The sequence below is a fragment of the Lates calcarifer genome, linkage group LG3 (assembly GCF_001640805.2).
Source record: "Lates calcarifer isolate ASB-BC8 linkage group LG3, TLL_Latcal_v3, whole genome shotgun sequence".
In the NCBI taxonomy this organism is placed as follows: Eukaryota; Metazoa; Chordata; class Actinopteri; family Centropomidae; genus Lates; species Lates calcarifer.
In genome coordinates, this window is record NC_066835.1 from 8,609,907 (window position 1) to 8,637,031 (window position 27,125).

Here is a 27,125-nt window from a genome sequence, read left to right on the forward strand (position 1 = left end):
GAGAGCCTGGGGGATTGTATGATAAAGAGCCACAGAAGTGATTAAGGCTGTGGATTTGTCTAATGATTTTCTGTCTTCAGTTGTACGGTGTGAGGGGATTACCACTGTTGGCATGGCTGTCTGAATGTGTGCAAGCATATACTGTATGTGTGTGCATTTTTATTGATGAGTGTATCCTCTGACCTCATCACAAAATACACACAGTAGATACACCTACAGTTTGTACATAAATTTACATCACATAATTCTCATAATCCCATGTGTTGACTGGATTCAGCATCTATTACTAAGATAAACTGTACAGTTATAACCTTGGTTGCCATGGTGTGTGTCAGTGGTAACTATGGCAACTCTAGAGTGACTTTATTGTGGTTATGTGACTGTGCTCTGTAGCTGTTTCAAAGAGGCCTGCATGAATTTTGGCACAAAAAAGGTGAGGAGGTCTTTCCATCCATCTCTCCACTTCCCCACCATTTTTTTTTACCACACTCCATCTCCATCTTTCATCATTCCACCTCTCACAGCTCCATCTCACTTACTTTCAACTTTTCACATCACCATCTCGCCCTCTGTCCCTTTCCCGCCCTCATTTATCCGCCTCCCCTTCTCTTCCCCTTACCTGTCCACATCCCCCTCATCTTTTACTTTCTCACCTCCCTCATCATCCATCTTTTTCTCCGCCTGCTGTGTCTCTCTGTTGGTTTCTGCCCCCCCCCCCCACTTTCTCTTTCTGTATCTCCACTGCTTCCTCATGCTTGCTCACCCATCATAAGAGTTGTGCCTGAAATAGCTCTGGGGTTGCTCTGAGTGGTGGCACAGGGCTGTTGAGGAGCTGGTGAATGTGCATACAGAGCACTTGTGAGTCTGTTTAAAACAACAAATCTGGGACAAAGCAGTGTGTAGACAAGATACCCCCTCTATGAACACTAATGCTCCTCTTCTTCACTACCACCATTTGTTTAGGGGAGGAATGCATCTGATTATGCAGTTTGTACTGCTTTAGATTTCCTTCTGACCCACCTAGTTATTGCAGTACTGACCTGTTGAGAAAGTAGATTTCAACAAGTCTCATTGCACTGAAAAACAACATGAGCCTTTTCTGTTCTTTTTGTAAATACACCATATCTCAGAGCCCCCCACATATAGATGGCTGGAGGAAAAACGATGTTTGTTTTTTCTATGGTTAAGGTCTACAGATGTTATGGTACAAAAAGTATTTGATTAAGGTCAGAAAAAAGGTTTAGGTTAAAACAAGACCAAGAGTCCACAGTCATGTCTGCAGCTCTATGAGGCTGTATTCAGGAATAGTGGTGCTGTGAACTAAATGCTAACATTAGCATGATAACATGTTCTCAATGATTAAGAAACATGCTGCTTTTTTTACAGGTATGTTTACTGTCTGTTAGCATGCTAACATTTAGCACTAAGTACTGTATTAAACACATTTTGACCTGATGATTGCAGAAGAAAGCTTGAGGAAATGTTCTTACAGTTCAACCTGTGTGGAGGAATGTCTAAACAAAATTTAATGGTAATCCATCTAGTACTTACTATTATTATATTTCACCTCTAGAGGAAAATTTTGGTCAGGAGGATTCATCTTCTGGGGATCATGAATATCTGTACCTAAATTTCATAGTGATTCATCCAGCAGTCATTGAGATATTTCAGTCTGTACCAATCAGCCACACTGCTAGCTTGGCTAAAAACTTTTTGATTAAGGTTAAGTAAACACTGTAGTCATGAAACCAGTGTTTCGTGTTTGTAGAAGACAGCATGCCAGCTGTAATACTATAACAACTATGTGTTGCTAACAATGCTAACCACCTTTACTTGTCACAGAACACATAATTTACATGATCAAGGGATAATTTGTCAGGAAAATGCTTTTTGAGAGGAGAAAATAGCTGTCTAATACTGGTGTTTTGATGGTATGATCACACTCACAAGTATGTTTTATTAATAGCTCATGCGTGTCATACAAATCATTCATTCACTGGCAATTACAAGGCACTTCAAGCTGACTTTCATTGCATAAGAAGGCTCTGTAACCATCTCTCTTTTCTTCCCTCTTGCTCTCTTTCTTCTCTGCCTGTCCTCTTTCCTCTTTTGCCCTCCCCATCTCTTTCTTTGTCTCTGTCTTTCCTCCTCTCTCTTCTCTGTGTCCCAGTGGGGTTTCTCCAGCAGCTGTCATGCAGTAGTGTGAGCATGAGGGGAGATGATCTATGGGCTCCTACACTGGAGCAATTAGCCAAAAGAAATTCAGAATGGAGAGCAAGATACTGTAGAGAAATGGGAGGTGATGAAGAGGTTGAGACAGTGGAAAAAAACAGAACAAAAGAAATAGACAAAAGGGAGGTGGGGAGGATGGAAAACAGTGAGATGAAATCTAAAAAGAGGGATGAGAGGATGATTCAGACTTTTCCTTGAGCAGAGGTTGAGGATGCAGAGGAAAGATAGTAGTAGCAGACAGATGATGTTCTCATAGAGGTAGTGGGGAAGAGGGTGGATGTGTGCAAAGGGTGAAAGAAATAAATGGATTGGGGAAAAGAGGGATGGTTTGATGGAATTCCAAGGGCAGAGAGGAAAGGAAGACTAATTAGGCGTAGAGATCCAAAACGGTAGGAGGGACATAAAGAACAGCTGGGAGGGAATGAAGGAGGGAGTGAAGGTTGATAGGGGAGGCAGGGAAGGGAAGGAGTTACAGGGCAGAGGGCAGTGGGAGTGATTTATAGAAAAGAGAGATATAAGGAGAGAAGGAAGAAAGGGAATACAGGTAGGAAAATCACAGGGTGGGGGGAAGCAAGAGCAGGGGCGTGATGCTGGTGCATTATCAAAGGAGGGAGGGAAGCAGCCAGGAAAAGTAGGACAGTATGAGGGAGGTATAGACGGACAGGGAGAGAAAAGGAAAAATAAGAGAATTAGGCAGAGAGGACAAAGTGAAAAAAATAGGGTAAAGGTTAAGCAAATGGTAATTATTCTTTGTGTCAGCCTAAAACAAGTGTCAACCAATGATAGTAGCAGTGAAAAAAAATAAAATAATCATATTTTTTTTTCACTGCTACTTTTTTTTACACTGCAACTTATATATAAAATGGCAAAGACAACAACAATTACAGCTCTTAAAAACCTGGTTTCAGAATTTAATAATTAAATATTCAAGAGTAAATTAACACTAATCAAAGTTAAAATTATTGTTATCTTAAGAGGTTGTACTCAAAAACTTACCCAATCTGTTTCATAACGACCGTGTGCATACAGTTTGATTGGCATGTCAAATTATGTAGTCTGATGGCTGTCATCACATTTTAATCTAAATGTTCCAAATCCTGATTGGTCCATGGAAATCACCTTTTTCCAACTAAGTCCTGCCCACTTTAAAAAGCACACAAAAACACACATGCTGAAATTTTTCATGTGAAATAACCAATATTGTTCTAACTTTGGCAACAATTGTTGCATTCATGTTCATCTCTCATAGTAAGAAGTTGATTGAGAGGAGTTACAGGAGAGTTCAGCATCAAACTTCATTGTCCTTTGTTTGTTTGTCTCCAGGGGTGGAAAATAACTGCAATGTTTTGCTAACCATGGTCCAGTCTCGTCACTTTCCAACAGCGTCTCACTGCAGCATCTAGACCACCCTGAAGAAGCGCTCTGTTCTAAACTCATGTCTTGCAAACCCAACAATGGCTGAAGCTCTTTGCACCACATTTGGCAGCAGAGAAAACTTACAAATAGCACCTTTACAGTGGACAGTGGTTACAAAGGCCATTTCAAAATTCTTGTTTTTCTTGATTACTGGATATGATTACAGCACTTTCTGCACATCAGGCGCAGGGGTGCAACATGCTGTAATAATAAAATCATTCAATATTTCTAAATTTACTTCATACCAGCCCAATTTTTCAAATTGTGGTTTTCACATATGAGACCATGTTGGTGTGTCAAAACAAATGCGCTATTGGTGTATGTTAGTGTACATAAATCTTTTGTGAACTAGGTTTAGGTTCAGTCACTATTACACAGTAATCTGCGAGATGGAAACATATCTACACAAAATGTCACTCTGGTGCTTAATTCATTCCAGTGTATCTTATTAGAAAGCAGCAAGTTTTCAGATGGGGACAGTGTCTTTTGCTTGAGTATCCGTGCATACTGTGTATTTTTGTATCACTACACAAGATATAAGTTACCTAACATCACATCTTGTCCATACCATACACACTTACCTTGCACGCAAACAATATACAGCATATCTGTATCAGCAATTCTATTAACTTAACCAAAGTAATCCACTGTCAAACACAGTATAATGTGTATTTCACTGTAAGCATTGCTTTTGTGTCAGCACCATCCTCTGGTACTCTAGGAGCTGCCACCAAACGAACTGCAGGCCTTTGCTTCAGGTCCCTGAGAGGCCAGCAGTCCTGTCGCTCTCTCTCTCTCTCTCTCTCTCTTTCTCTCTCTCTCTCTCGCTTACCCCTGAGCCTGAGGGGGCTCACATCTGACAGCCGGTCCCAACGCTGAGACCCGCTCTGACCATCTGTCTGGGCCACGCAGTCAGAGTATTACTGCTGACAAGAGATGTTCTCAGGGTATTTTTCTCCATGTTTTTCCTCATATGAGCTCATAGTTTTGTCCATCATAATAGTAAGATTGCACTAACCAGGTTAATTGCTGAGATATAGCAACCCAGTGACATTGCTACAAAGAGGTCTGATGAGTTATGAACCATAAGTGGAGTGGGCAGGTTTTTAACCACCATGGTAAGCTAAATGTATTTGGAAAGGTACAGTATGTCATAACCTATAGAATTAAAGGCCAAAAAGCCAAAAATAAGATGATGTAATAACCTGTAATGTCTGGTGATGTTCTGTATTTTTCTGTTCCCACATCTCAGCAAATACTTTTCTGAGTATAAGCAGAAATGATGGAAATAATACCCAAGCTTTAATAAGCCAGAATACATCTTTATTTGCTATTTCATAATCCCCCGGACACCTTCCAGTTCAAAGCTCCACTCTTGAAAGTGACAGGAATCACAGCGAGTGCCAGCAAGCGTGCAGGAGCAATTGTTGATTGCTGAATGGGATTATAAAACGGAACATGTTGCTCATTCCTCTTGAGGGATGCATACAAGGGTTTTGTTCTCTGCTGTTGTATTCCCAGTTCGAATCTGAAGTGGTTTCCCTCAACAAAGCCTGACGTACGACATAAAACAATTAAACATCGGGGTTGGTGGAAAAAGGAATTATCGATGCAGAAAATTGATTTTTGTAATGAAATGTAATTTGAAACAAGTTGCTTCGCAGGATGTCTCAAACAATGATTATAAACAAGCTCATGTCGCTCTGTGTATTTGTGAGTATGAGTGTGTGGCTTACTGTGTGTGTGACTCATTTATTTACTGTGATTATGATAGTGTCTCAAAATGTACTGGGTGTGATTTGTTAATGCTACATGTACCTTGAAATAGGTGTGGATGTAGTTTGAGGCCAACATTTTATTATGCAACTGAGGGGTTAGTTTGAACAGCTTAGACTGCATATCAAATTGCAGCAGGGCACACACAAATACACACACCTACTGTGCATCCACACACAAACACAATATAGAACCTGCCAAACCACAATAGTGTACTGTCTTTAATGATGGGCATTGTACTGTAAACATTAGCTGTCTGTCAGCACCGCTCAGCATCATTCTGCACTACACTGGCACTGTGGATGTTTGTTTGTGTGGGTGTGTGTTTGTGTGTCATAATAGATGGATTCAGGTATAAACAGCTGGTCCACTTCAACCAGGTATTTAGAGCTAGACACAAATAGGCTAATTAAACGTGATAGACTTCAGCACTAATGCGATTCAAGTTTTCACTGTCAAAAGTCGAGCACAGTCTCCACCGATCCTCCACTCTTGCTTTTTTCCCTCATTCTCTTTACTGAAAATTCTCCTTAACACATAACCTCTCTTTACTGCAACTCTCACTAAAAGTATTATGAATTCAGGGTCAGTTTCTTGACACCAGGGAATGAGTTTCAAGAGTAGGATTCCATCGCTCACTGTGCAGATAAATCAGTCATTTATTGAGGTAAATGACCTTCATGTTGCAGCCCACACAGGCCTTCATCTGCCCGAGCTCAGGATCCCATCAGCCTTTGTGTCCGCGTGTTAAAAGTCACATTTTGGCCCTGGTGGCTAGCGTGCAGCGATTCAGTTCAACACCCAGAGAGGCACTCCTTGACCAATTGAATTTGTTTCCATTTTTATTATCTGAAGTTTCAAAAGTGGGCGGTGGGTGCTGAGAGGTTAAAGCAGTGGTCTCACAACTAGAGTGTTGGCAGTACAACATTCTAGATGAGCTAGTTAAGTTTCATTTGGTGACTGTATTAATAATATCCAACATCCACATTGCGCTGCTCTTAACAATATTTATGATATCAATGGATTAAATGAATATAATTATCACCTTTCTCTGCCTCAGCTTTATTAAGCATTTTAGTGTCTTTCAGCTCAAGATATAAGAAGTTTTTGGTTTCACAGCTAAGCCATAGCAGATGGATGGTTACAGTAAAAAGCTCTAACAAATCCATCTAATATTACCACTGCTAATTAATGATCTTTATACTTTGCTCTTTACTATACATTTGCAGTGCTATGACTCTGTGGTTGTTGAGGGATTAGTGTTGGGATCTCCAGGGATTCTTGAAGGACAAAAAATGAGTAGTTTAAAACTATAGTTTGGTCTGTGGGCAGCTTAATATTGTTCCTTCAAGCCTAGAGTCAGAAAAACACATTGGATGTTAGTTTTTCTGTCTCTGCATTTAGTGTGAAGATATGTTAAACAGCCTTTAGGGACGTTTAACAGTGTATTTCCTTTCTTGGGAGAGGGCAGCTAAGCTAGGCTAAAGCCGCTGCTCATTATTTCTTTAAACTGCACAGGGAAACATTAAAAAGACATCCATTCGTTTGTCTAAGTCTGGGTAAGAAGAAAAAGCAGTGCAATTCTATCACATCTCCAAATTTGAGAATAATTTAATCACCTTAGCTCCTTGTCTTTCTCACCTTTCTTCTTCCTTCTCTCTCTCCTGCAGACAGCAACTTCATCCTGGCCAATGCTCAGGTGTCAAAGGGCTTTCCCATTGTCTACTGCTCCGATGGCTTTTGCGAGCTCACAGGATTCTCCCGGGCGGAGGTCATGCAGAAGAGCTGTGCCTGTAAATTCCTTTACGGGCCCGAGACCAGCGAAAGCATCATCCTTAGCATCGATGACGCCTTGGAGGAGCGCAAGGAGTTCAAGGATGAGATCATGTTCTACAAAAAGACAGGTGAGATTGGGAAGTTAGTGGGATAAACAGAATTTTGTTGGTTCAGTAGTTCCCCTCATTTATCATTTAATTTTGTGGCTCTTTTGTGCTCATGCCTAGTCATGTTACCATAAAACAAGGACTCTGTGCCTTCCTCTACCATTTACCAATTAAGTGTTGGAACCGAGGCAAGTAAACAAGCACAGAAAGCCATTAGAGAGTGCACAGACAGAGCGATTATCATGTGGGACTTTTCCTGTATCTTTCCACAAATGGATGGCAATTCTCTGTAGCTATTTCCGAAGAAGCTTCATTTAAATTGGCATAGATGGGTCCATGGATAGATGGAGTGATGATTGGAGGAACGGATGGGTAACTTTTTTTTTTTTTTGGTCCATTCTCATTAAAAGGTGATTTAACAAAAAGCAATCAGTCACAAAAGTCCCCCAGATATTATTTAACGCTGGAGACACATTAAAGTTTCATAGCTGTCAGCTAGTGACTCCTTACCCCTGTCTCCTTCAAATACACTGAGCCCAGTAGCTAGCTGTGGTATGCTATGGTTTGGTGTGTGCCTCACTGATTAGCCAGTTGGCCAGTGAACAAAATGGAGTCAAAAATAATGAGCACATCTAGGCATCAGTGGGTACATGCTTGCTGTGATGTGAGATGGTGCCATGTGCCTTTGCATGTTTATTTCAGTTTTCTTTACTTCTGTGCTTCTTCTTTTTGTTTTTGTTTTTTTTTTTTGATACAACCAAAAGCTCCAGAACAGCTATTAAATAAACATACAGTGATGACAGTTGTTTCGACAGCAACTGTAGGGATTGTTTATGATGTTGTATGCGCTTCTAAAATGACTAATACAGGTATGATGATATGTGCATGTGTCAGGTGTTGTACCACATTTCTATACTTCTTCTGATTCATTTATGAAGCAGATTTAGCAGGCGGCTCAGTGAAGTTTGCATAGATGCAGCTTTGCTAATACCATCACAGATGTGACTGTCTATACCACCCTGTCTCTCGCTTTGTTGTCTTTTCTGTCTTGCTCCCTCTTCTCCTTGTCCCTTCTGTTCTTAATCACTTTTCCTTTGCTACCTTTCATCTCCCTCAGTCTCTCTCATGGCAAGCCCCCAACCACCCACCCACCTCTTTTACCATTTCCACATAGCACTGTCTGTGCCAGTTTGTCTGTCTGTCTCCCATGCTTATCACGTTCGCTCCCTCCCTCCTTGCCTCAGCCTTTTTGTGTTCTCTCATTCCTCCCTCTTTCCGTCTGTCACAGCAGAGTCCTGAAAGTAAACGTAGCTGATTGACTCAGTTTGTCCTCTGCCTGTCTGCCTGAGAAAAGAGAAAGCTGCGTGTTCGCAATCAGGAACGCTCTTTTCTCTCACTGTGCGCTTGATAGTGCCGCCTCGTCTCGCAGGCAGGCAGATATTCGCGCGCACGCGCACACACACAGACAAAAACACTGTAATTGAGTCATCACCAGGCAAGGAAGATTTAGTGAGTGGGAGTGATGGGAGGGAACTCCATGGGAAATCCCTCTTAATCAGCAATTCATTTCTACTCACTGAATAGACAAGAATGAAAGGGAGAGCATAACCTCTACTGAAGACGTTCATCTAGAACAAACCTATGTGCTACAAAACTTGGTAGTTTGAAACATCACCAATGTACAGAATCATATAATATACGTGGGCATTTTCTAAGCCAAGGAATAATCAGCGCTCTATTACATCCTTTTGATAAACCAAACTCAGAACACAAGCACACTAATGCTGGAGTAGAAACACACATGCTCACAGATGCTGACCCACAGTTCCACTGAAAAGCAATCTATTTAGCAGGAGATGGGACCTCAGAGATGGGTTCATCTCTTGCAGTGCTTGGGGAACAGGGACTTGGTCTATTTAAAGGCTCTGCTTCTCCCGGGGGAATTCTAGCTGTAGATAGGCTTACTAATAAGTCTGAGAATCTGTCTGTCTGTTGCTCTATGCACACATATACGCACTGGTATACACACAAACAGTGTAAATCCAGTATAATCCTAGATGGTGTTTAATAGTGTTAATAAGAGTGTTTTTCCCTTTCAGCGGTGCTGTTCTGGTGCCTGCTGGACATCGTGCCAATTAAGAACGAGAAGGGAGATGTGGTGCTCTTTCTGGCTTCATTTAAGGACATCACCGACACTAAAGCTAAAGCCATCCAAGAGGACAAGAAGGAAGGTCAGTACGTGTATGTGTGGGGATGCCCGTGAAATTCCATGATTCTTGGTAATGATGGTAGCCCTTTAACATTAAGACCCAGCTCATGTTATAAGCTATTGCTATGTTAGCCTTTAAGAATATTGTGTGTGAAGCATTGGATGCCAGCTATCACAATTCACAAACAATTACAGTAACGTTTCAGGACATGAACCTTTTGACGACATGTCTGCCTTCCTTGCTCCTCCCTTTGTGTTTGGCATCAGACTAGAACACTTGTAGGCTTCTCTTGTCAATCCTGGAAGAACCACATGTCTACTAACTACAATATCTACATTAGCCATACTACATACAGTACTGTTGAAAAACTAGGTTTCAGTGTTTTGACGTCAGCTTGGTACTCATGTGTCAGTTCTCATCAAATCCCTTGCAGGTGTGTCGTTGAAGTTTACTAATCATTAACCATGTGAATTTTGGTAATGTTAATATTATGGCTAACAGCTGAACAAAACTGATTTGTCATTTATCCATCAAACCAAAGAGATATGCTCAGTGGCAACCTTTTTTTTTTTTTTTTTAACCACACATACTTTGTAGGTACGTGGTTGGGGTGTAGGCTGGGAGCCAGGTTTAGCCAACAAAAACACTTTGATGACTCTGGCACAACAGTGACTCAGATGTCTTTGTCAGAACTTCACCTCGTGTTTGCCCTTCAGGTATTTTAATGGTAATCATTATTGTAAATACAGTTAACAACTAAAGGGAACAAAGTCACAAATCTTGCTCACACAATCAGTTCCCTCAAAGGTTTACCTTAAGGGCAACACCTAAGCTAAAGCTAAAAGCCACCTACAAAGTAAGAGAGAAGGTCACAGTGTATGCATGTGTGTGTGTGTGTGTGTGTGTGTGTGTGTGTGTTGTGTGTGAGTGTGTGTGTGTGTCTCTGAAGTCAGCAAACTGACTTTTCTCATCTCAGGCCTGACTCCCCTGGATTTGCCTAATTACTCTCATTACTGTAAATAAGGGAGAACAGGAAGCAGAAAGCAAAGTTATTTTTGCCCACATAATGAAATGCTTTTCATAGAAAAGGAAAGAGGCTGATGCAGCATGCCGTTAGACAGAGACGAACGCCTCACTATAATGGGTTTGGGTCTGACAAGTTCCTTTAAATGAGAATATGCCTGGTAAGTCTTGCAGAACATTTGCATTTTTGGTGCCGTTCTCAGTGCAGATGTAGGAAGGGTGTGCTTGCTTTTTTCATGTGTAAGACAGCGCAGGAGGGTTAGTGAGTTAGCGAGCACGTAAGTAAACTTGGTTTGTTTAACACCAAAGACACAATGATTAATGGGCAAAAATACAATCCTGAGAGGAGTTAGAAATGAGGGATGTTGACAGCTGGGAGATACACAGATGCTATAACATCAAAGGGGTCCTTCCATCTATGCTGAGGAAGCCTTTCAAGGACACTTTAGATGTGGCCCAGTTAGCTCTCTGTCCTGCACACTGACTGGACAATGTGGGCAAAAGAGGGAAACCCAGTCTCTGGCGTCAACAGTCTCTTCTCTCCACCCCCTGTCTCCTTTCCTCACCTTCTTTATTGTTCGCTTTTCTGTCATAAATTTCCACCTCTGGTAAAATCTCACTTGTTTCTAGCTTGCTGGTGTCCTTTCCTCTCGCCACCTCTCTCTCAGCCACCTCTATTTCTCATCTATTCCACCTGCTTTAACAGTATTCCCACCTCCCCTATCTGCCCTACATGCCTTTGCCGCCCCCCACCCCACCCCTTACACACGACGCCTATCCCACCCATGCACCCCCTCCACCCTCACATGAATGGCTATAAAAGCGAAGGGAAATTCATTAGATCTAAAAATAAGCATGTCTCTGTCTCTGTGCTCCTGCCGTGTCGCGTCCCCCAAGGCTGCACCGTGTTATGGATGGGCCCTGTCTGTTCGCCTCGTCTGGGGTCCGCACGCACACTCGCAACACACACCACAGAGCGTACACACTTTCCAAAGGACACTCAGCAGCAGTTATCACTTCTATTCACCAGCTTTGTTATTGCCGTTATCTGCCCTCAAGCCAATCTGGCCTTAGTCCTTTCCTGTGGGTTCACAGCAGTGAGAATGGGGCTCAGAACCCAGGAGCAATAAAGTGCCTTCTCCCATTACCCAACTCCTCAGTCTGAACACATCACTCCTGCACTACTCATCTACTTTATCTACAACTACAATACACTTGGAAGAAGCACACACATAAGCACGCCTGCAAGTGCACAAACCCACCCCAGCAGCAATCCACCACCAACAGATATACCAGACTATACTTAACTGCCTCTCTACCCCGAGTACTGACTTATCAAAGGTGAAGATTGCAGTGGTTTTTTCATCATCAACCAATATTTATAGCTGAATAATGTGAATCAACACTGGTAACAAATGTTTGACATTTACAAAAGCAAAATGACAGTAAATATCCTTTTTTTTTTTTTTTTACTTCACTCAGAAATTGTGCAATTTCCTCAGAAATGACACATTCTTCCTGTTGCATATTCATGTCCTGAAAAGAGATTCAGGACAGATTATTATGTATTTCATCAAGCATAATGACTGATTCAGTCATCAGGAGTTAACCCTGGGGGGTAAAGTATTGTAGGGAGGCGTGTGTATTAACTTTTCTGTGTGTGTATGTGTGCGTGTGTTTACAGAGCGGCGGCGCGGCAGGGTGAAAACAGGCTCTCCATTCAGCTCGGCTCGTCTGCGGAGCAGCACAGTGCTCTACCACATCTCTGGTCACCTCCACAGCCGAGAGAAGAGCAAGATTAAGCTCAACAAGGTATCATCGGACACTTCAAACAACAGGGCAGGATGTGACATGATGTAAGGTCTTTCAGAAGTGGGCGGGGATGGACTGTAAAACATGGGAAGTGAGATGATAACTGCTGTTAGTAAAGCACGGAAGACAAAATCAAAGGGCAGGGAGCAGAGGTGAAATATTGTCTCTAGGTGGAGAAGGGCCCTCCAGTAAACAAAACTCTCTAGTAAACACTGTGTTGCATTAGCTGATGCTCTGTGTCACAGATTACTTTGAATGAACAACAGAATTAGTTATCTGCAGCATCAATTTTGTCCCCGCTGATTCAATCACAACCATTCTACTTTGTCAAAGATCTTTGTCACCAAAAGGGAAACAGAGTTTACATCAGGCTACAGAACAATGTCTATTGGTTCTAGCTGGTGAGCTAGCTATTGTTGTTGTGATGCTCCTGACTTTCACTACCCTTAAGGACTAAGTATAAAACACTCTTCCTTGGTTTTAGACAGCCAGAAGCTTAAACCTGTATTAGCAACAAGCCCTAAATACTGTGTATGCACATTATCACCTATTAAGTTGATATGGCAAATTTGTTGTCTATTTGCACATTCAGGACACTGCGCAATATTAGCATCCATTTAGGGCTATATTTTTGTCTACCTGATATATGTGTGTCCAATAATTACATTTATTTTGAGGGAATTGTCTGACTGTTTTGCTGCTAAACTCTTCTTCTCATTATGTTAACTGGCTAGTTGCTAACTTTGTCAGCCGTTGGGCACCAGACAGGTAGCCTAGAATCAAGAGCTTCTTTTCTGAAAACAGCTGCCTGCTGTAGCTAGAGGAGGGCCAATGAGAGTGAACTAAAACAGTAAAGTTGTGAGCTGTTTAAGTTTAATTTGTCCCTGATTATGGAAAAAAAGAGCATTTGCTCAAATTGCTTGCAATTAGCAAGCTAGGTTGACAATTGAGGACGTTTTCTTTGAAGGGCATTATTTGTCTTTTTTCCCTTTGTTATTTACAGCTCTAATGTTATCAAGACTGGACAGTTAAGTTCAGTGCTGTATTGAATTGCAGTTTGCTACGTGTCTTACAACTGCAATTACACACACCTCAAGTTTAAGCAGCCAGCTAATCACATACAAAATATTAAGTTGGCTGGCACTTTAAAAAGTTACAAAACTGTCTTTCCCGCATAATAACAGCATATTACTTGGGGTTTTATTTGACAATAATGTGGAAATGCTTTATATAAAGAAAGCTTGGTGCATATTTTTGAAATATCTTTTTTGTATACTGGCCTGATCTTGGTTTTGCCTTGGTCACATCAGGGTAGAATTTCTTCACCACATGAGCAGACAACATGGTGGTTTGAACTGTCAAAACGAAGTAAGTGGACTTAACAGGTTATTGCTGCTGTTATCATATCTGTTCTCTTATCCTGTCTTGTCCAGAATGTGTTTGGGGACCCACCTGCTCTACCAGAGTACAAGGTGGCAGATGCCAAGAAGTCCAAATTTATCTTACTGCACTACAGCACATTCAAGGCTGGTTGGGACTGGTTGATTCTGCTTGCCACGTTCTACGTTGCTGTGACGGTGCCCTACAACGTGTGCTTCATTGGCGATGATGATGACCTGACCCGCAGCACAACTGTCAGCGACATCGCAGTGGAGATACTGTTCATCATAGGTTCGTCGTACAGTTGGTGGGAGTGGATTCATGGGAATGAATTCTTGAGACATATCACCAGCAGTTGTGACAGCCAAACTTCCAACTCTGTTTCTGTGTTTGTTTTTCTATTTTCCTGTCAGACATTGTTTTCAATTTTCGCACCACTTATGTCAGCAAGTCGGGCCAGGTGATCTTTGACGCTCGACAGATCTGCATCCACTACCTGACCACATGGTTCATCATCGACCTGGTGGCTGCGTTGCCCTTTGACCTGCTCTATGCCTTCAAAGTCAGCGTGGTGAGTAGGCATTTGGCTTGTTCCTTACTATTGACTTCCAAGAAATCTTTAATATGGAATATAACTTTCACTAATTAAATAAAAATGTGAGGTCCAAGCCTTGAACATGGAAGAAAGGAATAATAGGTACAAACTAATAGAGCATGACTTTGCATTGCTACTATTGTAAAAATCTAAATTTCATGATTGATGGCTTGTCCAGTAGCGGAAACCCCTGCTGTAGTCCTGTCACCTCTGAGGTGCTTTGTGCAAGTGCAACACCTCCAGCACATTTGACATTCATAAGAATAGATCGCATGGATTGTTTCCAGCGCTGCTCCGCTGCCTCTTTGATTCTGTGTATTGATTCCACATTCAGTGCAAGTGCTGAGAAAACAATCAAACCTGTATCATTAAAGCCTTTTCCTGTTCTGCTTGAGTCAAGTAGATGGTACCCTTAAGAATAGTTGAGTGTAGGAGGAAACAGAGCAATTAGGCAGACCTGCCTTGTCTTGTGTCTGGCTGAATGATATCACCCACTAGAAGCACTACACTACAGGGAGGTTTTGATTGGTTGCTTATGGAAGTTTTTGCTTCTAATTTAGAGAAAGAGATGCTTTGACTGTGCTTTAGGTGGCTGTTTATTCTCACCCAACCACTTTTTTTGAATCAAAAGTTCCAGTATGCAGTGTGGGATGGGGCTCATTCTAAGTGGAGTGAAAGATGAAAAAAAGGGGAAACAAAGAAAGGATGAACACAAATTATTATACTACAAAACAGAACAATTAAAAAGAGGAACTAGCGTCTTTTGTACTATGAAGGGGGGTGGGGGGTGAAGGGGCGGGGTGCAACTCCAGGCAGCTCTGGGCGCTGCCCGTTTGGTTCCAGACTCTATTAATGGAAATGCCACACGCTCCCAGTAGGTTGGGATTTGGGTGTAGGGCTACTGGGCCACAAGTTACCCCCTGTTTTGGCCCAGGGAGAGTGGGAATGGCTGGTAATTGCTGAGCGTTCTGCGTGATGTCCCCTCTGAGGACGGAGCATTCAGAGTGATGTCCCCTTTGAGGACGGAGCATTCAGACTGATGTCCCCTTTGAGGACCGAAGCCATGTTTCACCAAAATGAGCCAGGGGGCCTCAGCAGCATCCCTCCCTGGTGTTCTCCTTTCTTTTGTTTTTGTCGGATGTCTCTGTTGTTTCTTTGACCCCTACTTTTCTTTTCTTTTCTTTTCTTTTCTCTTTTTCATGCTACTTATTTCTTTTTATTTTACTGTTGCAATACATACATGTTCTTTTTTCCTCCATGTTTTCTTAATTCAAATGATCATCCCCTCTTTGCTTGACTATCACCTGATTCTCAGGTGTGCTGCACATTTTGAGTTAATATAGAAAATTATCTTGCACAGCGGCAAGATGATAACACAAACATGAGCCTCTGTTGGTGAGAACAGAGCGACAGACCGCGGTGTGTTATTAGTACTTCATGCTAAAGTTATTATCAAAACTCCTGGGCTACTATGTTTCCTGGGCTTTGAGGCCTGTGGTATTGGAGAACATGCTTATTGGCCCGTTACTGCTGCATCAATAAAATAAATAAAAATGTGGCCAGTCACACTGTTGTGATTGGCTTGTAGGGCTGAAGGTGTGGCTGCAGGGGGAGAAATAATGAGCATCTCTGTAAAGTTGCAGTATCGTGTGGACAAATACTGGCTGAAAAACCAGAAGGAGGAAAGTAAGCAATCAAGCTGCTAAATGTAAATTTCACACCTGAGGAGCAGAGGAAATGAAAATGTGAATGGCAGGGGAGAGATGGAAGTGGATGAGGGAAAAGTTAAAGGAGAAAGTGGCAGGAGGTGTGTGTATGCATTGTTGGGTGCATTGTATTGCTTACTGCTCACGCTGCATGGACGAAGAATGGGATGCGGCGCAGCCTTCTCTCTCCATAGGTGGGATGCGGGGCGGTGATAGATGATGGAGAAGAGATGGAGCTTCTCCCCGGGGCTCGGTAGGAGGCTTCATTACCCCTTGTGCTGCACCAGCTCTCTATTTCTCACAGCAAGAGTGTGGAAAAACCGCCATAAAACATACTGGAGCTCTGATAAGGACTGTCCACACCTCTCCTCCTCTTACTGTAGCTTGTGAATTCTCTCTTTCTCTTACGCACACACACACATACATTGTCTCTCCTGTTTTTTATCATTCTTTTGTGCTTTTGCCCCCCATCCTCCATCTTTCTCTATTTATTCAAGTTATTACATTATATACACCTTTTCTATAGAATTTCTGACCCACTTTCTATGTCTTCACCCATTGCTAGTAAACCCCCACCACCACCACCACACACACACACACACACACACGTACACACACACACTACACAAATGCACATACATCCTCATAGAAACGTTACAAATATCCTCCTTGCCCTACATCCCTCTAAATGACAGCTGGGGTATATATGTGTGTGTGTGTGTGTGTGTGTGTATCTCCAGTGGGGATACATGGCATGGCAAGTCCCAAATGATAGACTGTTGGTGGAGATTGCCTGAGGAGCAGGTGCACAATGGATGACATTCACATCACATCTACAGCACATGAGTGTGGGAAAGGTGTGGAAGGGCCCCAACAGTGTGCACATGAGCTGATGGAGGGAGGCAGAAGTCCTTTAATTTGTGAGGGACTGAAGGAGTGAAAGAACAAAGGACAAAGTGAGAAAAGATGGAAAGTAATGAAAGCTGGAGTAGAGAAATACTGTACTTGTATGGTGGCGGTGAGGAACAAAACAAACACACCTGCGAGCAAGCGCCTGATTGCTCTAATTGGTCGTTTTATATTCAAGGATCCTTCATCAGGAAATATTCATATAGATCATACTGTTGATGTGTTTACAAGCATTTGTCACATTCTAATTATAGAATATGAGAGCATTTCAGCAGCCTCTAATGTTTGAGAGTTCATGAAGCACAGTTAAGAGCTTTTTGTCACTTCAAGCAGTGCTGTGTATGCAGTTGTGTATTAGAATGTGTGTGTGTGTTAAACTGGTTTATCGCTCCTCCTGTGAGATTTACTGTCTGTAAAAGGGAGACGACTGCAGTCTGCTACTCGCTACTGTTTCACTCTGCGTCTGTCTGTCTGTCTGACTTTGCCCCCAGCAGAACACCAGAAAATCACAAGAAATGAAAAGGGGGTTTTGTAGTTGTGGTACTTGATCACTGCTTAGCGAGGGATCAAACACATGTTGCCTGCAGGAGCTATAGTTGTGGAGAGAGGGGATAATGGTAGTAGTGCTGATATATAGTGATGACGATGCTGTGTGTTTTTGTAGTGCGTGGAGAGAAATCCAATATAGGTTTAACACACGATAACCTTGAAAACTCACCTTGGCTCTCTTGGCTCCCCAGGTGTCTGTGGTCCACCTGCTAAAAACGGTACGTCTGCTCCGCCTGCTGCGTCTGCTCCAGAAGATGGACCGCTACTCACAGCACAGCACGGTAGTCCTCACCCTGCTGATGTCCATGTTCGCCCTGCTGGCCCACTGGATGGCCTGCATCTGGTACATCATCGGCAAGATGGAAATGGAGGCCAACACCTACAACTGGGAAATCGGTGAGTAATGATGCTAGTTAGTGCCCTTAAATCCAAAAAGACCTCCCACCTCCCTTGCTGCAGTATGGTGAGCTCCACAGCATCATTCCTCTCAGCTCACTGGGGGTGCCAGTGGCCACTAGACCAAACTCAGGAGGTGTATCTTTAGGCACTATTGGAGCTTGGCATTGTTTTACTGGGGGATACAATATGATATGAACTGTATGTGCAGAATTCCAAAGACCTTTAGTATAGAGCTCCGGGCTTCACATGACTCGATTTGTTTACAACGCCATATTGGCAGGAACATCCTAAGCAAGTGGCGATTTCAAGCCATCATAGTTCACTGGAAATTGTACGATACAGACTTGATAGATTAATTTAATTTGTAATTTAATTAAGCTGCTTACCTCCTCTTCTTAGAAAGTTATTAATAGTTTGCAAGAGTGTGAGTATAAACACAGCAAGGCTGTAAAGGCGGACTGGTGAGTAGATTGGTTTTCGTAGGCAGTTTTATGACATCAACAACCTCTGTAGTCTCGTTTAGCCGCTTGTTAGCAACCGCCTGCGGTTATTTTATGTTGTAGAATAAAAGGCGAAAATGTCTTGAGATTGTGTTTACTACAGACCTTATTTCTTTACCTTATTATTATTTTGTCTTTTTAGACTGTATATAAAATGTCTTTGTTAGTATGATACTGAATCTGCTGAATCATCACAAAACATGAGACATAATAACACTGTGGATAATAACACTCTGAGTATCCCAAGAAACACTTGAATCCCATCCTGTCAAAGTTTGACATTTACACAGTTACTGCGACGACAATGCCTCCCTGTGTGGAAAAAAACCAAAAAGTTTGAACAGGCATTTAGTTTCTGTGAATAAAAAATGAGAAGGAACATGAGAAGGAAGATAGTACTGAGTGTTGTTCTTTTTATAGAAAAATGGACTAGAAGAATGACTACCGCATGACAACTACCTGCTGCTTCTTGCTGCTTCCTGCTGCTGTGGTGAGAGTTGAGTGGCATGTGAAGTGAGCCTGCAGCGGGTCATTGTCAGCTCTGTCACAACATGCTAATGGACTGTGGGAAATGGTGGCATGAAACTCTGGGTTAGGGCAGGAGGCACTGAAATCCAATCACAGATTTGTGTTTTAAGTCAGTAAAAATGAGAGAATGCTTTGATAGGACAGGGGATGTTTTGGGGAACACTGGGTGAGGTACACAAGTGTGTCCCTCTGAGAATATACAGTATGTACACGCAGCTTTGCTGTTGATGCTAATTTAACTGTGTATTTTGTTTTTTGTATGGGTTGAACAGTGAGGCCAGATGAGGTGTTTTCATTTTATCTACATTTTTCTAGCCGTACCAAGCTTTGTCAAGCTCTGTGCAAAATCTATATAAAGGAAACACTGGACTTTTATGGGCAAATACCTGGAAGAAATGGCTCATGACTTAAAGTCTACAGAGCTAAAATGTTAAAGTCTTTATTGATCATCAGGTATTGATAAAAGAAGTCATTTCTCACCTTTCTGACCACATAAATCCGACATATATTTTATATAGGGGACTCCTCTTTACTTCAACTATCACGCCGTGTGTGGAGTTCAGTAAAATGTGTTGATATTCTGGTACAATGCAGTTTCATGGCTCATTATTTCTAAATCAACAGTGGTTCTGAAAAGCCTGATGCATAAAAGCTGCAGTTTTTTATGTTCAGCAAGTAGGATTTTGATATTCACCTGTACTTGCGTTTTTATCATGGTCTTTCTACATGGTTACATACAACCAGGATTAAAAACCATCAGAATTATGAAGCACTGAACAAGTATCGATGCATTTTTTGGTGTTAGAGCAGTACAGTAATATGACGATCCTCATGACGCCAGATGCAAGTGGTTTCAAAGGACATAATATTGTCCTTCAATAAGAATCTCTCAGTGATCAGCATAACATGACATCATGCTGTCATATTATGGATTTTGTATTTACAGACTAGAGACAGCACTGCATGTTTGTATTAGTCTCTTAATGTTGCACTAAACAGTGTAATTTAACGGCTAAATGGAGTTTAATATTTCCTTATCAATTTATTGATTCCTAAGTCTGTATGTATGTGTTGACTGGAAAATGTGAGAGTAACTGCGTGTGTGTGTGTGTGTGTGTGTGTGTGTGTGTGTGTGTGTGTGTGTGTTGTAAAGCTGACTGAGCGAATGGCGTGATTCTTCTCTTAATTAATGATGGAGCCCCCAGGCTTCCCCCTCAGCCTCCAGGTCCCTCATATAATGAGGCCCCCTGGGCTGATCTCTGGTCAGTATCGATGAGCCGCACCGCTCGCAGTTACCTCGCCTTGGTATCTTCATAACTGGTTCTGGGTCAGCATCGACTGGGTCATGAGAACGATGCAGATTTCTCCTCACCAATTACCGCATTTCAGTGTCATAGACTAACGGGTCAGTACATGAGGCTGGATTAATGCGTTGTATCCTAATTATGCGTTTTTCTGATGCCGAACTGAGCGTTGAAGTCAGGCAGCTATCTAGCTATCTAGCTTCCATCCAATTACCATTCATCAGTGTCTGCAGTAGACTCTCCTGGGATCAGCTGCATGTCTCCACACTGTACTGACCAGAGATCAGTTTTGGTTCCCAAACATCTAATCTGTTTCCACTGTGAAATCCATTGTTCTGGCTGTAGCCGGAGGGCGGGGGGCAACTGCTGCTTACTGCAGTTTCCAGAGCATGGTGCTGTCGACTTTGTCTGCATCGACGTGCTTCACTGCACAGACTTTCAGTTTCAGGTCTTTGTATTTAAAATTCTGCACAATCACACGGTGCATTTATGGTGATAACATCTGGCTCCTTAGGAAGATGTGAGAAGAAGAAATGTGTAAACATTAAAACTATTCTTCTTCTTTTGATAATTACTGTAGATACCGCTCAGAACAGATAGGATTTGCTTCTTAATGACGATGCCGTTGTGACAGATAGCGTCAATGTTATTAGTTCAGAAAACACAATGAAAGTGCATTTGTTACAAGCTCTAACCATCTATTTGTCCTGTCACCCATCAATGTTTCTCACCATTTAAATCCAGGATGGCTCCACGAGTTGGGGAAGCGGCTGGAATTGCCGTACTACACCATAGAAGGTGTGAACGGGACCGGCAGCGGTCCCTCCATCAGGAGCGTCTACGTGGCATCACTCTACTTCACCCTCAGCAGTCTGACCAGTGTGGGCTTCGGCAATGTGTCGGCCAACACTGACGCCGAAAAGATCTTCTCTATTTGTGTTATGCTCATAGGAGGTACACAGAACACACACATCCAGTGATCATGTATCTGAAGTATTCTAAAAATCTGGGGGGGGGTTTTGGAACACATGCTTGGCAGTGATGTACTCTGTATGTTTTTGCCTGCACTTCCTCTGTGTGTAGTTTCATTATAATCCAGTATAATTTACATTAAACAGCCTTTTGCAGAAAAACTCTGATCCAGTTTAAACTGGATCGTTACACTAGGTTTGTTTTTTTTGGGGATGAGGAGAGGTCACCATGGTGGGGTTTTTCCCTGTGGACACTCCTCACCCTGGTTCGGCTAGTACGTTAAATGTCCCTGACTGCCTGGGGGCAGTAGCAGTCACACACACATACATCCATACTGTCCCTTGTGTGTTAACGTGAAATGAAAACTAACACAACACACCTGTTCATATTTATAGCAGAGTATAGGTCAAATGCAGTGAGTCTGTGGAAGAAATTGGATTATTGCCTTATCCTGCTTTACAGTGCAAAGCAGAAAAATGTGATTGAAATAAAAAAAAAAATAAATAAATAAAATAACTTTTTTCTTTCACTAGTGGCACACCTCAGAAACAGGAGTCCGTCGACATAGCAGTTGCATTAGACATGTAGCCTGTGTTCGGTGCTTTCATGTCCCGAGGTACAGGACAAACCTGTGGCGCAGTTGAAAACTGAATGAGATTAGGAGGATGCATTATCTGTGGGCGTATAAAGGGCAGGTATCTGTCATTCCAATCAAATCAGCTCCTCTCAGTTTCTGACACCGATGCTCCTGTCTGGGAGATGCAGAGTTGTAAGACATGAATGCAAATATAATATTTGCTGGTTGACTGGTTTTTCAGTGTGTTTGATCACATTAATTGACAGCTCCCAAGAAGATTAATGCTTCATCATATTTACAGGAGAGAAATATTTGATACTGTTGCTGCCACTATGGAGCTTTTTCTCATTGCTGTAGGGATTTAATCAATCATGTATCATGGAGACCATTATACAGCCTACGAGCAGTTGTGAAAACACATTGCTTAAATGATTACAACCTTTCTTTATACATGTGCCACATTCTGCTTTTGATTAAATGTATCTCCCAGAAATGAGGCTACACACATAACACAGTACACAGCAGGATAATGTGTGGTTTTAGAAGGGTCTGATTGGGTGTGATGGCATGAAAAAGACAGAGCATGCAAATCCCAGTCATCCTGTTGATGTTCAACTGCTCCATTGTTACTGAAACAACCCCTGCTGTGTCTCTTTATGTTTATGCTGAGATACACAAAAATATTACTCTGCTGTCATTCTGATCTGTTTCATTCATGCTTATGCCCCATTATCTCTCTTTTTCCCTGTCTAACTCTCCTTCATCCCTCCCTCTCCTCCTTGTCCTCCTCTTACCCACAGCACTGATGCACGCCTTGGTCTTTGGTAACGTGACAGCCATTATCCAGAGGATGTACTCGCGCTGGTCCCAATATCACACCAGAACCAAAGACCTCAAGGACTTCATACGTGTCCATCATCTGCCGCAGAGCCTCAAGCAGCGGATGCTGGAGTATTTTCAGACAACCTGGTCGGTCAACAACGGCATCGACTGTAACGAGGTACAAGATGGAGGCAGCCTGATTCGGTTTGAAGTGTTTTTATGCCAGAGCACAGAAACCCCACACACACCACATACACACACATACACAGTACACTTAAACTGGTTATAAATCCTTATCCTCCTTTTTCAGTTAACTTTTATTTTGACACCTTACAGCATAACATATAAGAATCAATAGTTCATTTGAAAGATCACATATATCCTCCCCCCTCACATATCGGCCACATTTAAACTCATCATAAGAGTGATAATATGATTGATACGACAGGATCCCCCACGATGTAAGAACATGTTGTTTTCCTCAGCACTGACTGACAAGGACAGGACAAGAGCGAAAAATTAAGAAGCGACAGAGAAGCACATCACTCCTCTGTCTCACATGGTCATTTGTTGATGACAGGATATAACCCTGCAGACCTTTTTCTAGACTGCTCATAGCTGATGTCAGACTGAGGTTACGTGTCAAGTACAAGGAATGTAGAAATTTGAGCTGTGGAGAATCAGGTGACATGATTTTAAATCCATGTCAACAAACTGGAAAAAAACTGGAATATCAAGCATTATACTGAGGAACATTTTTAAGGTATTTCTGCTTTACTTGTTTGTTTCTATTTCATACTACTATATCCTTCTATTTTACTACATTTTAGAGGGAAATATAGAAGTTTTTACTGAACTACATTTATTTGAGAGCTTTAGTCACCAGTTTCTTTGCACATTTCAAAACGGAGAAACCAGAATGTAGTATAATATACATTTAATGAGGGGCTTTGACCTGTAATAGAGGATTATTACACTGTAATAAGTATTTTTATGCTGTCGATCTAAGGAGACATACGCAAACACATATGTAAACACACCTTATTGCAGGTTGGTACCAGACAAAAAAGTTGGACTAAATGCCAGAAATTGAAAAACAGTACAGATTAACATAAACTGAAAAATGGAGACAGGTGGAGGCAGAGCTAAGTTTGCCAATGTGGCATGAGGACAGCTCAGAGGAAACACAAACAGAGAAAGAGGAGAGCGAGCGGCACCTTTTCTTGACAAGCCCAGGGAAGGAAACGGAGGAGGCAGCCAGTCAGTAGTCTAATAGCTGCTCGTCCCTCCAGGCTGTGAATGCCTGCGAGACAGCTGTCAGAGCCCAGACCAGCGCTTTAGATGGAGTGACGATGATGAATCCCAGACAGATGAATTATAGATGGGCCTGTTGATTAAAGTCACACCCGGCTCTGATGACTCATTGATCGACTCTACGTGACGGTGAGCTCCGGATCTTTGACCTGATGAGGAGAGTCAGATATAAATAATAAAAGATTTTTAAAATGTGATAGGGATATTCCAGATTGTGTTTGGGTGTTTGGGTCCATCTTTAACTTCATATCAGTGTTATAAACTAGTTCTTACATGTGTAATATTCACTATAGCACATAGGAAACTAAATGTGTTATTTTTGTTCATTGGTTGTCTAGAAATGAAATCATATCTATAAAATGATGTTCTGAATGTTCTGGAGGTTGTTTTCCATCTGTTGCACATATTGTAAAACCCTCTGAGGCAAACTATTGATTTTGGGCTAAATAAATAAACTTAACTTGACTTGACATTTATGTTTCCTGTGGTACAATAGCTTAGGAATCAAATCAAAGCAACCAACGGCTGGAAATTTAATCGCCAAGTTGCAGCATGGGATATTTTCACAGCTGTCATGACTCCTCTCTCTCTCTGTCTTTCTCCAACTCATTCTCTGCCTCAACCCCTCCACCCCATCATCTCCACAGCTGCTGAAGGACTTTCCGGATGAGCTGCGATCCGACATCACCATGCACCTTAACAAGGAGATACTGGAGCTGTCGTTGTTTGCCTCCGCCAGTCGCGGCTGCCTGCGCTCCCTGTCTCTGCACATCAAGACCTCCTTCTGCGCTCCGGGAGAGTACCTCCTCCGGCAGGGTGACGCTCTCCAGGCCATCTTCTTCGTCTGCTCGGGGTCCATGGAGGTGCTGAAGGACGGCATGGTGCTAGCCATCCTGGGTACGATAAGGGGATGGGGATCAGTGGCTAGAACATAGAGTAAAAATCCCTTTGTGCCATTATTATATAGTTTTACAAAGAAAGTCCCAGCAGCAGGCTTCATAATAAAGCTCTGTGTGGCTCATTGTGATAGAGCTGGGTCCTGTAAATGAGCTCATTGTTTTGAAATTGGAGCATTACAGCGTCCTAAAGGCTACAGCTCATCCTCAGAGCCCATTGTTATTAAACTCCCATAAAATCAACTCGAGTTAGATGCCATTTTTCAACAATTTGTTCTAGCAGTAAGAGCCAAAGAAGAGCTCATCTAAGGCTGAGCAAACAAACTGAGGAAACTGGGTTCTTCAATTTCAAAGCTTTACTTGATGTTGGAGGACATGACAGTTTTAATCATCTTTGGTTGATCCACATTCAACACATACATTCAGCCACTACAGATTATTATTTTATGAACTAGTAACCCATTCAGTTCAATCCATGATCGTCCAATTCCATACAGGTTACACCACTTCAGTCCAGTGATGTTCGGCCAAGTATGGTCAAGTCGATTCTATTGCATTGCAATTCAGTCCTGTCCACTTTAATCTGTGTTGTCCAGTTCAGTCCAGCCCATTTCATCAGTCCAATTCACTGGAGCCAGGTAATTTCAGTTCCATCTAGTGGGGGGCAGTTAAGCGTTATCTGGCCTTCTCTCCTTGCAGGTAGTTGAAACCGGTCTGTGTATGGGCACCCAGGGTCACATTTGTATGCTTTTTTTATTTTCAGTGTTAATTTAATGTTTGATTTGCCGGGGCAGCAGCTAATTACGACATCAGCACTGTTCCCTGTGCAGAAATAGAATGATATAAAAAGGTGCATTTCAACGGTGGGATGACCCTGAAAACAGAAAAATAAAATGCAGTGATGCTGAAATAGAAATTGGCCACTAATTAATGAAGAAAAGAGATTCCAAAACATTTGCTAAAGTTGCAATTAAGTTCAAACTAAATAAAGATATTTGGGCATCTATTCATAACTTAGAATAATTAGCATTTTAGTGTAATAGGAGTTAGTATGTGAAATTCTATTGAAGGAAAAATTGGTTAAATTACATAAAAAGATGTATAAAAGGAAAGGTTGCTTGATAAAAGAAAGAAAGAAAGAAAGAAGATAAAAATATAAGCAACCAGTGTCAGACCACCTCTGGAGAGCAAACTGACCCAGATGGAGAAACTGGTCCAGCAGACATTTAGTCCACAGCAGGTGGACTGGGTGTAAATAGTACTCATATGATTGTTGTTCGCACCTGCCTTGGAGTGCTGGAGACTTTCCCCAGCAAAACTGATGCTCACTAATCATGTGAAAATGTACAAGCGTGGGTATTATTCTCCTCATACGTGCAGAATAAATCTGAAACGAGATGGAAACAAGCTTCAAATCTCGTCATATTCCCAACCACGCACATCTGCTGTGTAACACTACCCTCCTGTCCTGAGTGACCTCAATGACTTCTTCTGTCTGAACTTTGTGACACAGAGTTATGGACCAATCTGGCACAAGTGTGTGTGTGTGTGTGTGTGAGAGAGAGAGTGAGTCAGGCGATTGGAAGATCTAAATCTGAAACTTCATCCATCACATTGCCTTTGTTGGTGCGGTACTTAAAATCTTTATCCGATCTTTGTTATTGTTTTAGTGTGTGTGTGTGTGTGTGTGTGTGTGTGGTGTGTGTGTGTGTGGTGTGTGTGTGTGTGTGTGTGCGGGTGTGTGCGGGTGCGTGTGTGTCTACCTGTTGTTTGTCTCAGCACCTGTGAGCAAACGCTCCAGCTGAAGAAAGTTTCTGTGAGTGTGTATCGAGTAGGTGGAATTGTTTACTGGTGCACAGAATGCCGTGTGTGTGTGTGCATGTGTGTGTGTGTAGGGGGGTGTGTGTGGGTGGGTACATATGTGTGTAGCCTTGACAGGCGGGGAGCATTGTCTCTGTGTTTGCCTGCTGACTGTGCAGAAGGTCAGGCTGACATTGAGCGTCTGACTGAAGGAGAAAAAAGCTTCTCTTGCTCTGTTTCTCTTTCTGAGTATGTGTGTGTCTCTCTCTCTCCATCCCCCTCTTCCTTGTCACAGCACAAGCCCATAGCCACAGCTCAGTACCATGTAATGGAGAGTGGGAGGGTGTGAGAGAGGCTGTGGCAAGAGACATGAGACAGAGAGGATGAGAGGATGAGGAGAAAGTAAGGTTGATGGAGAGAGGGAAGAGAGGGAATGTGTGTAGCAGAAACTCTGAAACAAATTAAACAAAAGTTGGAGGGGCGGGACTGAGAGAGGGGAAGGTAAAGAGAAGGAGAGGGATG

The 27,125-nt window shown here is 42.3% G+C and overlaps 1 protein-coding gene across 1 annotated transcript in view; it reads left to right on the forward strand.

Annotated features, from left to right (window-relative positions):
* Nucleotides 1-27,125, forward strand: part of kcnh8 (potassium voltage-gated channel, subfamily H (eag-related), member 8) — a 46,866-nt gene that overhangs the window by 5,646 nt on the left and 14,095 nt on the right. Inside the window, exons 2-10 of the mRNA XM_018666668.2 lie at nucleotides 7,095-7,328; nucleotides 9,407-9,538; nucleotides 12,225-12,352; nucleotides 13,786-14,023; nucleotides 14,146-14,303; nucleotides 17,683-17,887; nucleotides 20,967-21,176; nucleotides 22,572-22,771; nucleotides 24,555-24,804. Coding sequence (XP_018522184.1) covers nucleotides 7,095-7,328; nucleotides 9,407-9,538; nucleotides 12,225-12,352; nucleotides 13,786-14,023; nucleotides 14,146-14,303; nucleotides 17,683-17,887; nucleotides 20,967-21,176; nucleotides 22,572-22,771; nucleotides 24,555-24,804 — 1,755 coding nt within the window. The remainder of the gene's footprint in view (nucleotides 1-7,094; nucleotides 7,329-9,406; nucleotides 9,539-12,224; nucleotides 12,353-13,785; nucleotides 14,024-14,145; nucleotides 14,304-17,682; nucleotides 17,888-20,966; nucleotides 21,177-22,571; nucleotides 22,772-24,554; nucleotides 24,805-27,125) is intronic.